Genomic DNA, 14904 nt, shown 5'->3' with positions numbered 1-14904 from the left:
AGGCTCCAAGCTCTGAGCTGTCAGCACAGAGCCCGACGCGGGGCTCAAACTCACGAACTGTGAGATCATGACCTGAGCTGAAGTCAGATGCTTAAATGACTGAGCACCCAGGCACCCCAAAAATACATTTTTTAAAACAAATATACAGAATTCACACTGATTATTTACATTTTAGGGTTTTTTTGTATTTGTTCTTATATGTGTGTCTTTTTGTCTTGCTGAAAATCTTAGAACCACGTTAGGTTAACATAATTACTTTTTTTCCTTATCCTATATTCTACATATTGGTTTTAAGTTAATGATACCAATTTTATTATTAACCATATGATTCCTAATAGTGTTTAGGATTTCTTTGCAGTTCTTTTTTATCTTTAATATATATCCCACTTGGGCTATGTACAGTAAAACTTGCATTTTAAAGGCATATGAAACAATTTGCTATATGGTTTGTTTGCCAACTTGATATCTAGTTGATACTTGTTTCATTTGGTTTCCAATTTTTAATATTCCTTTTTTAATTTGGATTTTTTTATATATGTAACAAATTAGCATAGTTCTTGTAGATCCTTCCATAGGAGTATGTTATCCCTTTTGACAGCTTCATAACATTCCATTGGTGGATGAATATTCAACTAGTCTCTCTCTCGATAGGCTTTTGTGCTATGTCCTACTATTGCACATTGTGCTGCACCGTGTGTCCTTGTGCATGTGTGACTTTGTATTTTTGCCAATGTGTCTTTGGGATAGTTTCCTAGAAGTGGCATTGTTGGGTCAAAGGGTAAATGCATATTTCTCAGTTGCTAGGTATTGCCAAAATCCCTACAGAAATTATACCATTCTGTGTTCCAAATTTGCCTACCATGTATGTGAGTGCCTGTTTTTCCATAGCCGTATCAGAGTATATTGTTAAACGTTTGAGCTTTTGTTAATCTAAATATAACTTCCTGTATTTTAAATTTGTATTTCTCTTACTTGTGAGACATCTTTTCATGTTTTGTTTTAACTTAAGTTTTTATTTTCATTTCAGTTAGCCTACAACGTTACATTAATTTCAGGTGTACACCTTAGTGATCGGTACTTCCATACAACACCTGGTGCTCATCACAGCAAGTGCCCTCCTTAATCCCCATCACCTGTTTCACCCATCCCTCCACCCATGTCCCCTCTGGTAACCATCAGTTTGTTCTGTATAGTTAAGAGTGTTTCTTGTTCCTCTCTCTCTCTCTCTCTCTCTCTCTCTCTCTCTCTCTCATTCTCTCTCTCTCTTATCCCTGTGCTCATTTGTTTTATTTCTGAAACATGGGAGTGAAATCATATGGTATTTATCTTTCCCTGACTTATTTTGCTTTGCATTATACTCTCCATTTCCATCCATGTTGTTGCAAATAGCAAGATTTCATTATTTTTTATGGCTGAATATTCCATTGCATGTACATACCACATCTTCTTTATCAATTGTTGAATTGGGCTGCTTGGGCTGCTTCCTTATCTTGGCTATTTAAAATAATGCTGATATTTTCATATGTTTAAAGTCATTTGCATTTCTTTTTGTGTGAACTGCTTGTTCATATCTTCTGCCCATTTTCTATAGATTCCTCCCCCTGTCTGGTTTTTATTTATTTATTTATTTATTATTTTTTCCCCTCAACTTTTAGGAAGTTTTTATATATTGGATAATTTACCCCTTGTGATAAAACTTTCAAATACTGGTATTTATCTTTTGACTTTGCTTATTGGCATTTTCTCTATGTACAAGTGTATCTTTATCTATTCTGATTTCTCAGTCTTTCTTCTTATTCTTTCTGGACTTTGATAGTTTGGTCAATGTTTTAAAATTTCATTTTTATTTTGGAAAATTTCTTTGATACTTTGTGTTTTTTCCCTTAAGTTTAAGTAGGAACCTTTCTGAGGAATGATAAGTTATATTGATTGTTTATTGGAACAGCCAGTTTATCAGCCATAGTAAATCTGACAGAACCATATGTCTTTGTAATCTTAGTAACACCAAGACAGGTGAGGGACAGAGCATTGTTACCCTCCTTTAAATGAGACGTGATGGGTAGGCATAACCCTTTTATTAGTACATATTAATTCATAATTCTATCTGGAGTTTTATTTTCTTCCTGTGTCCCATTTTGTGAGTAATTTGATCTTGGGCATATACTCTGAATATTTTTCCTGAATTTTGAAATGAAGAGGTTAAGTAAGAGGCCTTCAGATCCTTTCTAGCTCTTAAATTTCAATATACTAATGAATTTCAAAGCTGTGCCTGTTATTAGCTATCCTATGTGGATTCTTTTTCCCCTAAGACTTTAAGTGTCTTTTCTCTGTTTCCCACCCTGCATTTCCTTTAACTCTCCTATTCTAGATTTCACCACTTTAAAACAGCCTTTATTCCAAAGAAAAGTTGTAATTAATAACTTAAAAAGAGTTAACCATTAATAGCTTATGTCTGTTGATGTCTTGGTCTAACTGCAGAAATGACCATTGTAGAGCTACACTGTTTCCATTTAACCACATTTAGCATTTTATGTTAGTGGCAAGGAGTAGCAGATGATCAAACAGTAATTAAATTGGTATTTAATATTATGAACCAAGAATATCTAACTTTATATCATTATCACGTGGCACAGGCAAAGAAGAAAGCAAAATGACATAGTACCTAGAGTTGAATGAAGCTCAGTTTGGCTAGCAAGGAATCAGTGATCTAGCCATGAGAAACTCAAATTAGAAAAGTCCATAGAAAATCTGGGTCCTTGCTGTTTACCTGATCCCAAGGAGTGAGAACTGATGGTGTTTGGCAGCTATTCAAATAGATGGTGAAGGTATTGGTAAAGAAACACACTAGTAAGATTATTTTCCACAGAGAAGGTTGATGGTTCCCCCACTCCACCATCATCCATTTTTTTAAAACAGAAATGTCTGTTTTAGTCTTAAACCAAACCATTTTTACTTCTGAAATGGCAGTTTTCCCAGATGTGGACTATTTTCATTATTGTGTTACTGCCATCTGGTGTCCATGGTGTTGAGTTTGCATTTTTCCTGTATTCAGACTTTTTCGTTTGGTTTCATTTATTGCCAGTAAGACACTATTAAAGCAAAAGAAGATATGAGGGTATTTTTAGATCTGAAACTGTAAAATATAAACATTGCATATTGGTTGGGACTTTGGAGTCGCACTGCCTAGGTTTAATCCTAGGACTATAATTTGTAGTTTACTGTGGTCAAGATAGCCTCAGTTTCCTCAAAGTAGTAGTATCTTTTATGAGCGTTGTGAAGAATGAATTTGACTGTATATACAACACAGAACGATTGAGCATTCAATGGCTGCTACCTTCTGTTATAAATATTGTTAGTTATTAATAATATCCAGAAAATGTTAATGTATATTAGTAAATGTGTATTACTAATACATTAATGTTTAAGAATTATGTGACCTAAAAAAGTATAATTTTACTGATCATAATTTTGAATAACTGTAGTAGCACTGTCCTTAGGAATAGCTCTTTCTTTTCCTTTTTTTTAATTTTTTTATGTTTAGTTTTGAGAAAGAGAGAGAGCCCATGAGTGAGCAGGGGAGGGGTAGAGAGAGGGAAACACAGAATCTGAACAGACTCCAGGCTCTGAGCAGTCAGCACAGGCCCCAGTGCGAGGCTCAAACTCGCAAACTGTGAGATCACGACCTGAGTTGAAGTCAGACACTTAACTGACTGAGCCACCCAGGCTCCCCAGGAATAGCTCTTTCTTACAGATTTAATAAATACCCATGTACGGTAGTCAAGAGCATGCTACTTACAGTGCACATTTGATGGGCTATTAGAATCCCATGAAACCTTGGAGATGATAGTTCATACCCCCTCATTTTACAGATGCAAAAACTGAAGTCCAAGGACACAAAGCTGCCTAGTTGCAGAGCAGGGCTATATCTTGGGTTTTCATCTACATGGTGCTATGTGAACTATGCACTGCCTCTCAGCTCCCCAGAGGGGAATAAAACATGGAATGTAGTTATACTGTGATTAACCATATGATGGTTTGAAAGAAAGTGGATTAGAACATGACATTCTTTTTCTTTAGGTTTTTATTTTATTTAATGTTGGTGTAATATAATGGGAAACCAACTGGAGAAAAACCCTCTCTGCCATATTTGTGCACAAATAGTTAGTTTAATACTCCTGTTAGTAACTTTAGAAATAAATGCAAATAACATGCAGTAGTTATATTTTCCAATCTTTCATTCCTCTCTGTGTCTCCAGGACACCCTGTTCTTGCCTCTGTCAGTACATTTGTCACATGGGGGGAACATTTTGGGTTTAATTTTTTCTTTCTCAAACTGGACTATTAATTCCTTGAAAAGGACCATTTCTTTCATCATTATGTACCTGCGGTTAGTACAACACTGAATTCTGTGTTAAATGAAGGAATCCCCTTCTCTTGTCTTTATAATAGATGAGGCGTTAGTACAAAGGGGCAGAACCTCCCACCACAGCCTTTGAGAATTCCTTAAAGACTAATTCAGGGTTGAGCCTTTGAAGGGTTAAGGAAAAAAAGTAGTTCCTCAGGAATGAGAAGTGGTTTGACATTGGCTAATAGTTTTGTAGAGGTGAAGAAACCTACAACAGGTACTTCTTATTGGCAGGCACTTCCAAATTTAAGGGTAATCTTGCCCCTGTCCTTCTCACCTTCCTTTCTTTATGGTGCATCTTTACCTTTCTATGGCAGTCTGTTCTGTCTCCTTCCGTTCTTCTCTGCTAGACTCTCCTCTGCAGTTCTCCAGCTATGACCAGGTTGCACAGAGGGATAGGGAAAAGGGAGGAGAGTTGTGATAAGTTCAGCCAAAAGCATCTAGCATTTGCCATCTGAAATGGTACACTAAGCTCTGGAGCTGCAGAGGTGAATAAAATTCAGTTTCTGCCCTTAAGGGTTAAATAGTAAGGAAAAAGTGTGCAAAAACCTCATTCCCTGTGTAGTGTAACTCCTATGAAAGAGCTCTTAAGGACTCGCAGTGGGGGAAGCACAGAGGAGGGAGGACCTGTGGGGCTGCCTTTTGAGGGAAGGGAAGGTGTCCTGGGAAGCCTCACAGGCCTGCCATTTCAAGGGTGGGTAGGATCTCTCGTGATGGACCAAGGAGTTCAAGCTCAGGGCATTTAACCTTTTTATAGTATCAGTCTCTCTCTTTTTTAAAGGGCAGCGATCTTTACCTCTTTTTTTTTTTTCTTTAAGTCTTTTCATTTATTTTGAGAGAGAGTGTGCCCGCATAAAAGGAGGGCTAGAGAGGGAAGGAGAGAGAGAGAGAGGGAGAATCCCAAGCAGGCTCTGTACTGTCAGCTCAGAACCTGATGCAGGGCTCAAATTCACAAACCCCGAGATCATGACCTGAGCTGAAACCGAGAGTCAGATGCTTAACTGGCTGAGCCACCCAGGTACGCCAATATCACCTTTTTATAATATCTCTTTTTTTAAAAAAATAAAGGTGTACTTTTCCTCTGATGTGTGTGACCCCTGATTACTTCCTCTCATTTTGTGAGGGGCTTTGTTGTTAGTGTCCTTCTGGGACACAGAACTGGTTCACAGGAATGCAACAATAAGGTATGATTTCTATCATGTGGGAAGGCTGTCAGTAGCATTCAGATCATTGTAAGTCATTTTCTTGTAGTCTGAAATGTATTTGGTCCTAATATTTCTTGAAGGGATATTCCTGGACTGCTTCTACACCCATCCTAAGAAGTGGCTGCATTTTCTCATTGTTATTTGTTATTGTATGTTTTCATTCACATTCTTAGGTTTGTAAGTTGGAATGTTAGAACTTGAAAAATGAATTTTCTCCTGACTGACTGTTTTTGCTTTCCCAGTTGCCAAGACAAAGGGGATTTGGCGATGGAGGCTTTGTTGGAAGGAATGCAAAATCAGGGACATGAAGGGTAAGATTGCTTTTGACCTTAAGCTCCTCACTGAGTTTAAAAAGCATATCCAAGTTATCCCTCTATTTTGTGCTTTGGCTACAGAAGCAAAAGTGCTGAGCAAAAGCCCAGTTGATCCGTGTCATGTTTGTGGACGGCATCTCTCTTTAGGGTGTTGGCCTCATCTCAGTAGTGTGAAGCTGGCTACTTGTTTTCATCCCCCTCTAAATTTTCTCCTCTCCAGAAGCAAACGTAGAAGTTCAGCAGTTTTGTACACTAAGAACAAATGCTTAAAAAAGTGTTTAAGCCTTAGTGATGATAGCTGTCTGTGGCCATTCCTGGACACCTGTTTGAACCCAGTGCACCTATCTATGTTTACTTCTTTTTCTGCCTCTGTAATATCCGGCACCTCCTGTAACTGTGAAGGATGTCAACAAGTTTACAATAATAAGGTCGGCTGCAGGAAGTTTCTAATAATAAGGCGGGAAGAAAGCATTGAAATAAACCTGGCTCAACGATGAGTTTCTTGAAACAGCTCTTAAAATTGTATTATCACCTTCCCACTAGCCTACTCACTTCCAAGGCTTTTTATTTTGGTTAGCTGAGAATGTGACAAGCTCGCCTGGATTCTTCCTGATAGCTCTCCTAAAACATTACAGAAGAGCTACTTGTTGGTCATGGAAGCCCCGCTCACAAGCCAGACTTAAACATCATCTCGTGTTTGAACAAACGATTTAGGCTTTAGGGTTGGCTATGAGAGGAAGACAGAACATGCAGTGGAATAAGTAATCATCTTAATATGAACATTAAAAGGAAAAGCTCGGAAGTCCTTTTCTTTGCTTCTAATAATTTCTTTACTGACACTGTTCCACCTGAGGTGGGTTTATGTCTGCTACGTTTTTACATGCGAAGGATAAGTCATGGGCATATGATCTTATTTACAGGGGATTTTTGACATCCTGTGAAGCAGAACTACAAGAGCTCATGAAACAGATTGACATAATGGTGGCTCATAAAAAATCTGAATGGGAAGGGCAGACACATGCTCTTGAAACTTGCTTGGGCATCCGTGAACAAGAACTGAAGGCTCTTAGGGGTCAGTTGGATATGAAACACAATGAGGTAAAGCCGTTGATTCACTCCTCTTTTTGATATTTTGACCTTGGCTTTTGTATTAAATATGTTTCTAAAATATTTGTTGAAGAAAGCATTTGTGTGTTGTTTCTGTATTACTTCAGTGGTTTCTTTTAGAAGAAAAATTCATTGTGAAAACATGTAAGAATATTAATATTTATTTCAAGGATCATGTTACTTTGGTCACTTAGAGCATATAACCTCTTAAAGAATGTTCAAAGGGTGTTACACGATCTTTGTATAACTGTCATCCTATTACATGTTTGTATTATCATTCACCAAGTTTAGCGAATGTTGTTTTTGGCCTCATTGTATGACTAGTGTAAAAAAGTTAAGCCCAGAATTCAATAATTTGCCTCTCTGGGTTCCATTTAAAAAATCCAGATAAACTTAAAGTTTTTTTTTTCTCTGCCCTTGTTGAAAATTAGGGGAAAAGAAAGGAAAGAGGAAAATAAAAATTCCTTGCAATCCCACCACCACTAGTTATTGGTGATTTGGGGGGGAAGTTTTATAATGTTTGTTGATTGACTTCCATAGTTTAGCTGGTACAGTAAAAAGAAGAACATTAAATATTAGAAAGGAAGCAGAAAGCACTTCTAGGCCCAAGAAATGCCTATAATGTCTCGCATGAGTGTCCATCTGAGAAGGATTGCAAAAGTTGTAGGAAGGGCCCAACCCTGACTCTGATGAATTTTCCCACCAGCAGGATCACCCACGCATGAGTGCTGTTACTCAGTTTATGCAGGAACACTCCCGTGAGGGTATACACTGAGATTGTGATGCTTTTTTTTTTTTTTTTAATGTTTGTTTATTTATTTTGAGAGAGAGAGAGAGAGAGAGCATGCATGTGAGTGGGGAAGGAGCAGAGAGAGAGGGGGAGAGAGGATCCCAAGCAGGCTCCATGCTGTCAGCACAGACCCCCCAGTGTGGGGCTCAACCCCATGAACTGCAAGATTGCAACCTGAGCTGAAATTCAGAGTTGGATGCTCAACCACCTGAGCCACCCAGGTGCTCCAAGATTATGATTCTTTTGATGACAATTATCAAAAGTATTTTAGAAATGTTTCACGTAACAAGGAAAGAATTAGGCTTGATATAAAGTGGTTTATGCTTGTCAAGGGAGTCTGTCAGTGGTTGGCCGTTTGCACTTTGGGTCAGAGAGGTACAGAGTAATATTGGCCGTGTCAAATTCAGTTTTCTGTGAAAGCCATTTGCTAAGCTGGAATGTATTTTAAAATTCGGTAGAACTTTGAGAATGTATTTTAAAATTACACTTAATGCAAACACGTAGAAGGTGGTGAAAAAGTATATGGGCTAGTAATTGTATTTGATTTTTTTAAACACTGTAATTTAGGTAGGGTCAATGCTCCTTGTCTGGTAAGCTACTTTAGCTACCACGTCTTTATTTCTCCTAGGGCAAAACAAAAGTAGTTTTGTTTAGTAAGTTAAATTGATTGTGGTTTCCTAGCTAAGAAAATCACCGTATGTACACATAGGTATCTAAGTCGTTTATTTTGTGAGAAACCCATTAAAGAAATTCCTATGTGTGTGATTTTGAGAATATTTAGTCACTCTGAGGCTGTTTAAACTTATTCCTGTAGCTTAGTTTTGATGTCAAGGGCATTATTGCCGTTACTTAGTACCTCAAAAAGAAATTAAAGGGATTGAATGGATAGGTTCCATGGTAAGGATTTGAAGATTACAATTCTGGCCTGGGGACATAAAAGAAATTTAGAATTGTAGCTGTCTGGTCAATTTACTGCTTCATTGATTGGGCTGCTGAAAGTTGATTAAGTTTCTAGAAGTAAAGTGCTTTTACCAAATGCTAGTAATGAGAATCTATCCCATAGAGTTCGTCTGTGAAATTGTGTTGGTATTAACGTGTTTATAATCTGCTTTGATATAAGAGTTAGAAAATAGGACTTTAAGTTTTTGTCATTCTTATTTGTTTGAAAGTTACAGGCTTAGGGGCGCCTGGGTGGCGCAGTCGGTTAAGCGTCCGACTTCAGCACGATCTCGCGGTCCGTGAGTTCGAGCCTCACGTCAGGCTCTGGGCTGATGGCTCAGAGCCTGGAGCCTGTTTCCGATTCTGTGTCTCCCTCTCTCTCTGCCCCTCCCCTGTTCATGCTCTGTCTCTCTCTGTCCCAAAAATAAATAAAAACGTTGAAAAAAAAAAAAAAAAGAAAGTTACAGGCTTAGAAGCAGCCCTATGGTATGAACAAGTGCTACCCAAATGACAGGTGCCTGGTGAGATACAAAACTTTCACCAGAATGGACATCAGCACGTTGCATCATTTACTTCTTAGAACGTTTTGCTACATAAAAAATGCAAGTTACACTAAACAGTGTGTTTGGTGACATAATTGCTTCACATTCTGCCTCAAGCTCCTTATCTTGTGCTGGATTGCTGTAGTGACCAGCTCCAGCCTGTGTGCGCATGCGTGGTACTTGGAGGAATACTAGTATAAACAATTCATTTTGTAAGTGAGTGCTTTATGTGTTTTCTGATTACACTGTTGGGATTGGGTTGTTTTTTTAAATTTATTTATTTTTATTATTTTTATTTTTATTTAAGAGAGAGTGTGGGCAAGCTGGGGAGGGGGCAGAGGGAGACAGAATCTTAAGCAGACTCCACACTCAGTGTGGAACCTGATGTGGGGCTCAATCCCATGAACCTGGAATCATGACCTGAGCTGAAATCAAGAGTTGGAGGCTCAACTGACTGAGCCACCCAGGTGTCCTGGGATTGGGTTGCTGTTTTGGTTTTGGTTTTGGTTTTTAATTTTATTTAAATCCAAGTTAGTTAATATATAGCATAATAATGGTTTCAGGAGTAGAATTTAGTGATTTATCCCTTACATATAACATCCAGTGTTCATCCCAACAAGTGCCTTCCTTAATGCCCAACACTCATTTAGTATATCCCCCCACCCACCAACCCTCCAGCAACCCTCAATTCTCTATAGTTAAGAGTCTCTTATGGTTTGCCTCCCTCCCTCTCTGTTTGTAACTATTTTTTCCCCTTCCCTTCCCCCATGGTCTTCTGTTAAGTTTCTCAAGTTCCACATATGAGTGAAAACATATGATATCTGTCTCTCTGACTGACTTATTTCACTCAGCGTAATACCCTCCAGTTCCATCCATGTTGCTGCAAATGGTAGGATTTCATTCTTTCTCATTGCCAAGTAGTATTCCATTGTATATATAAACCACATCTTCTTTATTTATTCATTAGTCGATGGACATTTGGGTTCTTTCCATAATTTGGCTATTGTTGATAATACTGCTGTAAACATCAGGGTGCATGTGCCCTGTCAAATCACCATTTTTTTATCGTTTGGATAAATGCCTATTGTAATTGCTGGGTTGTAGGGTAGCTCTATGTTTAATTTTTTGAGGAACCTCCATACTGTTTTCCAGAGTGGCAGCACCAGTTTGCATTCTCACCAGCAGTGCAAAAGTGTTCCCCTTTCTCTGCATCCTTGCCAACACCTGTTGTTTCCTGAGTTGTTAATTTTAGCCATTTGACAGGTGTAAGGTGGTGTCTCATCGTGGTTTTGATTTGTATTTCCCTGATGATGAGTGATGTTGAGCATCTTTTCATGTCTCTGTTAGCCATCTGGATGTCTTTGGAGAAGTATCTGTTCATGTCTTCTGCCCATTTCTTGACTGGATTATTTGATTTTGGGGTGTTGAGTTTGATAAGTTCTTTATGGATTTTAGATAATAACCCTTTATCAGATTTGTCATTTGCAAATATCTTCTCCCATTCCATCTGTTGCCTTTTAGTTTTGTTGATTGTTTCCTTTGCTGTGCAGAAGCTTTTTATCTTGATCAGGTCCCAATAGTTCATTTTTGCTTTTTTTCTCCCTTGTCTCCAGAGACGTGTTGAGTAAGAAGTTGCTGCGGCCAAGATCAAAGAGGTTTTTGCCTGTTTTCTCCTCGAGGATTTTGATGGCTTCCTGTCTCATATTTAGGTCTTTCATCCATTTTGAGTTTATTTTTGTGTATGGTATAAGAAGGTGGTCCAGGTTCATTCTTCTGCATGTCGCTGTCCAGTTTTCCCAACATCATTTGCTGAAGAGATTGTCTTTTTTCCATTGTATAATCTTTCCTTCTTTGTCAGAGATTAGTTGGCCATACATTTGTGGGTCCATTTATGGGTTGTTTATTCTGTTCCATTGATCTATGTGTCTGTTTTTGTGCCAGTCCCATACTGTCTTGATGATTTCAGCTTTGTAATACAGCTTGAAGTCTGGAATTGTGATGCCTTTGGCTATTTGGGGTCTTTTGTGGTTCCATACAAATTTTAGATTGTTCTAGCTCTGTGAAGAATGCTGGTGATATTTTGATAGGGGTTGCATTGAATGTGTAAATTGCTTTGGGTCATATAGACATTTTAACAATATTTGTTCTTCTGATCCATGAGCATGGAATGTTTTTCCATTCCATTATTTCTTCTTCAATTTCTTTCATAAGCTTTCTATAATTTTCAGTGTACAGATCTTTTACTTCTTTGATTAGGTTTGTTCCTAGATATTTCATGGTTTGCAATTGTAAATGGGATTGATTCCTTGATTTCTTTTTCTGCTGCTTCATTATTGGTGTATAAAAATGTAACTGATTTCTATATGTTGATTTTATATCCGTGACTTTTTTTTTTTTTTTTTAATTTTTTTTTTCAACGTTTATTTATTTTTGGGACAGAGAGAGACAGAGCATGAACGGGGGAGGGGCAGAGAGAGAGGGAGACACAGAATCGGAAACAGGCTCCAGGCCCTGAGCCATCAGCCCAGAGCCCGACGCGGGGCTCGAACTCCCGGACCGCGAGATCGTGACCTGGCTGAAGTCGGATGCTTAACCGACTGCGCCACCCAGGCGCCCCATCCTGTGACTTTTCTTAATTCATGTATCAGTTCTAGCAGTTTTTTGGTGGAATCTTTCAGATTTTCCATGTAGAATATCATATTGTCTGTGAAGAGTGAAAGTTTAACTTCTTCCTTGCTGACTTGGATGCCTTTTATTTCTTTTTGTTGTCTAATTGCTGAGGCTAGGACTTCCAACACTATGTTGAACAACAGTGGTGAGAGTGGACATCCCTGTCACGTTCTTGACCTTAGGAGGAAAGCTCTTAGTTTTTCCCCACTGAGGACGATATTAGCTGTGGGTCTTTTGTATATGGCCTTTATGATCTTGAGGTATGATCCTTCTATCCCTACTTTCTTGACGGTTTTTATGAAGAAATGATGCTGTATTTTGTCAGATGGTTTTTCTGCATCCGTTGAAAGCAGCATGTGGTTCTTTTTCTTTTATTAATGTGATGTATTATGTTGATTGATTTGCGGATATTGAACCACCCCTGCATCCCAGGGATAAATCCTACTTGATTTTAATATGTTGTTGGATCCAGTTTGCTAGTATCTTGTTGAGAGTTTTTGCATCCATGTTCATCAGGGAAATTGGTCTGTATTTTTCCTGTTTAGTGGGGTCTTTGTCTGGTTTTGGAATCAAGGTAATGCTGGTCTCATAGAATGTGTTTGGAAATTTTTCTTCCATTTCTGTTTTTTGGACCAGCTTCAGAAGAATAGATATTAAAACTCTTCTTTACATGTTTGGTAGAATTCCCCTGGGAAGCCATCTGAATATATCTGTTAAGTCCATCTGATCCATTGTGTCATTCAAAGTCATTGCTTCCTTGTTGATTTTGCTTAGATGATCTGCCCATTGTTGTAAATGGGATGTTAAAGTCCCCTACTATTATGGTATTATTATCGAGTTTCTTTATGTTTGTGATTAATTGATTTATATATGTGGGTGTTTCAAGTTGGAGGCATAAATATTTACAATTGTTAGATCTTCTTGGTGGACAGATCCCTTAATTATGATATAATGCTCTTCTTCATCTCTTGTTACATCTTTGTTTTAAAATCTAGTTTGTCTGATATGTGTATGACTACTCTGGCTTTCTTTTGACATCCATTAGCATGATAGATGGCTACTTTCAACCTGCAGTGTCTTTAGGTCTAAAATGAGTCTCTTTTAGGCTTTTTTTTTTTTTAATGTTTATTTATTTTGAGAGAGCATGAGTAGGGGAGAGAGAAGAGATTGAGAGAACGAGAGAGAGAATCCCAGCACAGAGGCTGACATGGTGCTCAGTTCCACAGACCATGAGATCATGACCTAAACCAAAATTGAGTCAGACGCATAGCCAACTGAGCCACCGAGGCCTGTGGATTGGTTTTAACGGCCATTTCTGCTAGTGTTACCTCCTGACACCATGCAGTGCAGGTTGACCTAATGAAACAAACAAGTAAGGAATTTGGAGTCCTGGCTGTGCCTCTTTCCAGCTGATTGGCCTTGGACAAATATTCTAACTTCTCTGAGCCTGTTTAATCATGTGTAAAATTGGAACATAATGCTTATGTCCCAGGGTTGTTGTGAAGAGTGAGTTACTATTTAAGAAATCTCTTTGAAAACTTCCAATTGTATCTAAAACGATCCGTTATTTCAGTTTTTTTTTCTGTCATCCATAGTGACAGTTTCAAACCTTGGCTCCCGTTTCTCTGCCTAATGCCATCCCTTCTCAGCATTTAACCTCTTTTTTTCCTCTAAGAAATTGAAATATTGTTGAGTGCCCATTATGAACAAGACCCCTGGTACATAAATAAAAGTAAACAGTCTTTTCTTCACATTTAGTATTTATGCTTGCCACATGTAGTAAGTAAAAAGAAAAATGGTTCTGCAAGGTTGGTAAGAAAAAACAGTAATCACCTGGCTTACCCCTCTGAAGCTGGAATTCTGGCTGCTCGGAAGCACCCATTTCAATGCCTTTAAGTCTTTTGGTATTCTCCCCATGTTTTTAAGTAACATTTGATACTGATTTTTTTTTTAATTTTCAGTTTTAGCTATTTATCTAATGACCTGTTACCATGAAATATAAGGGTTTTACTCTTTTACATACAATTTCCATCCCCTCATCCTGCCAGGATTGTATATCTTAATTTTTGGTTAGATCAGTATTTCATATTTACATCATTAAGATGGTAGATATTATTCACATCTGAGACAGATAGTCTAATGGTAAGCATATTTCTTACATAATTTTTTGTTTTCCTGGGAATTAGTAATTATCTCATTTTCATTTACTTTTCTAAAATGTACCTACCACTGATTCTTCCCAAACTCTCTGACCCAAGTGTAAGTCTTCTCTGTGTGTTCAGACGTATCAGGTAATTTATTTATTTTTTTTTCTTTTTTGTGAAGATGTCTTTAGTGGAACTTGTCATTCTTGAATAAGGATAAGCAATGCTCTAGGCTAGCTGGAGAGCTGTCATTTTGGGAACTCCCTTCACCAGTATTCTAGAGTTTCTTATGCTTTTCTCCTTTTTGTCTTTGTATTCTGTCATATTCTTTATTAGTTTATTTCTTCATTTTTGGTAGAACATACTTTTGAGATCTTCTATGTCTAAAATAACCATAGTCTCTTTTTATGTCAGATTGAGAGTTTTATCAGCTGTAGAATTCTGCTTTCAAAGTAAATTTTATACAGGATGTTTTTAGTTAAATATGAATCTTTTAGGCTTTAGCATCTGATAATGATAGACTGGTTAATTTTGGCCAGCCCACCCACTGAGAATAACTAGGTAAGTTAGATTTAAAAAAAAAAAAAAAAAAAAAAAAGTCTGCTTGAAGCAGAGTGCTAAACAAGCCGGTGAAGAATTTACCAGGCCAGGATCTGGGCTAAACCAGAGGTTGAGGCAGGAGCCCAGGGTTGGGGCAGTTATTAGCTGGACCTAGAGAAGGTAGCTCAGAGGGTAGAGACTGAATGGGGTTTTTGATAACTTCAAGGAGCTAAGAGAATAAAAGATTT

At 37.9% G+C, this 14904-nt stretch overlaps 1 protein-coding gene across 15 annotated transcripts in view; it reads left to right on the top strand.

Annotated features, from left to right (window-relative positions):
• The window catches only part of CEP63 (centrosomal protein 63), a 63627-nt gene that overhangs the window by 3268 nt on the left and 45455 nt on the right, over positions 1 to 14904 (top strand). For all 15 annotated transcript variants that reach the window (XM_045503581.1, XM_045503570.1, XM_045503569.1 and 12 more), the window contains 2 exons: positions 5853 to 5921; positions 6845 to 7022. In XM_045503581.1, the coding sequence (XP_045359537.1) occupies positions 5878 to 5921; positions 6845 to 7022 (222 nt within the window). In that variant the 5' untranslated portion in view covers positions 5853 to 5877. The remainder of the gene's footprint in view (positions 1 to 5852; positions 5922 to 6844; positions 7023 to 14904) is intronic.

This window comes from Leopardus geoffroyi, chromosome C2, assembly GCF_018350155.1.
Source record: "Leopardus geoffroyi isolate Oge1 chromosome C2, O.geoffroyi_Oge1_pat1.0, whole genome shotgun sequence".
NCBI lineage: Eukaryota > Metazoa > Chordata > Mammalia > Carnivora > Felidae > Leopardus > Leopardus geoffroyi.
This window is presented reverse-complemented; position numbering and strand designations above follow the sequence as displayed.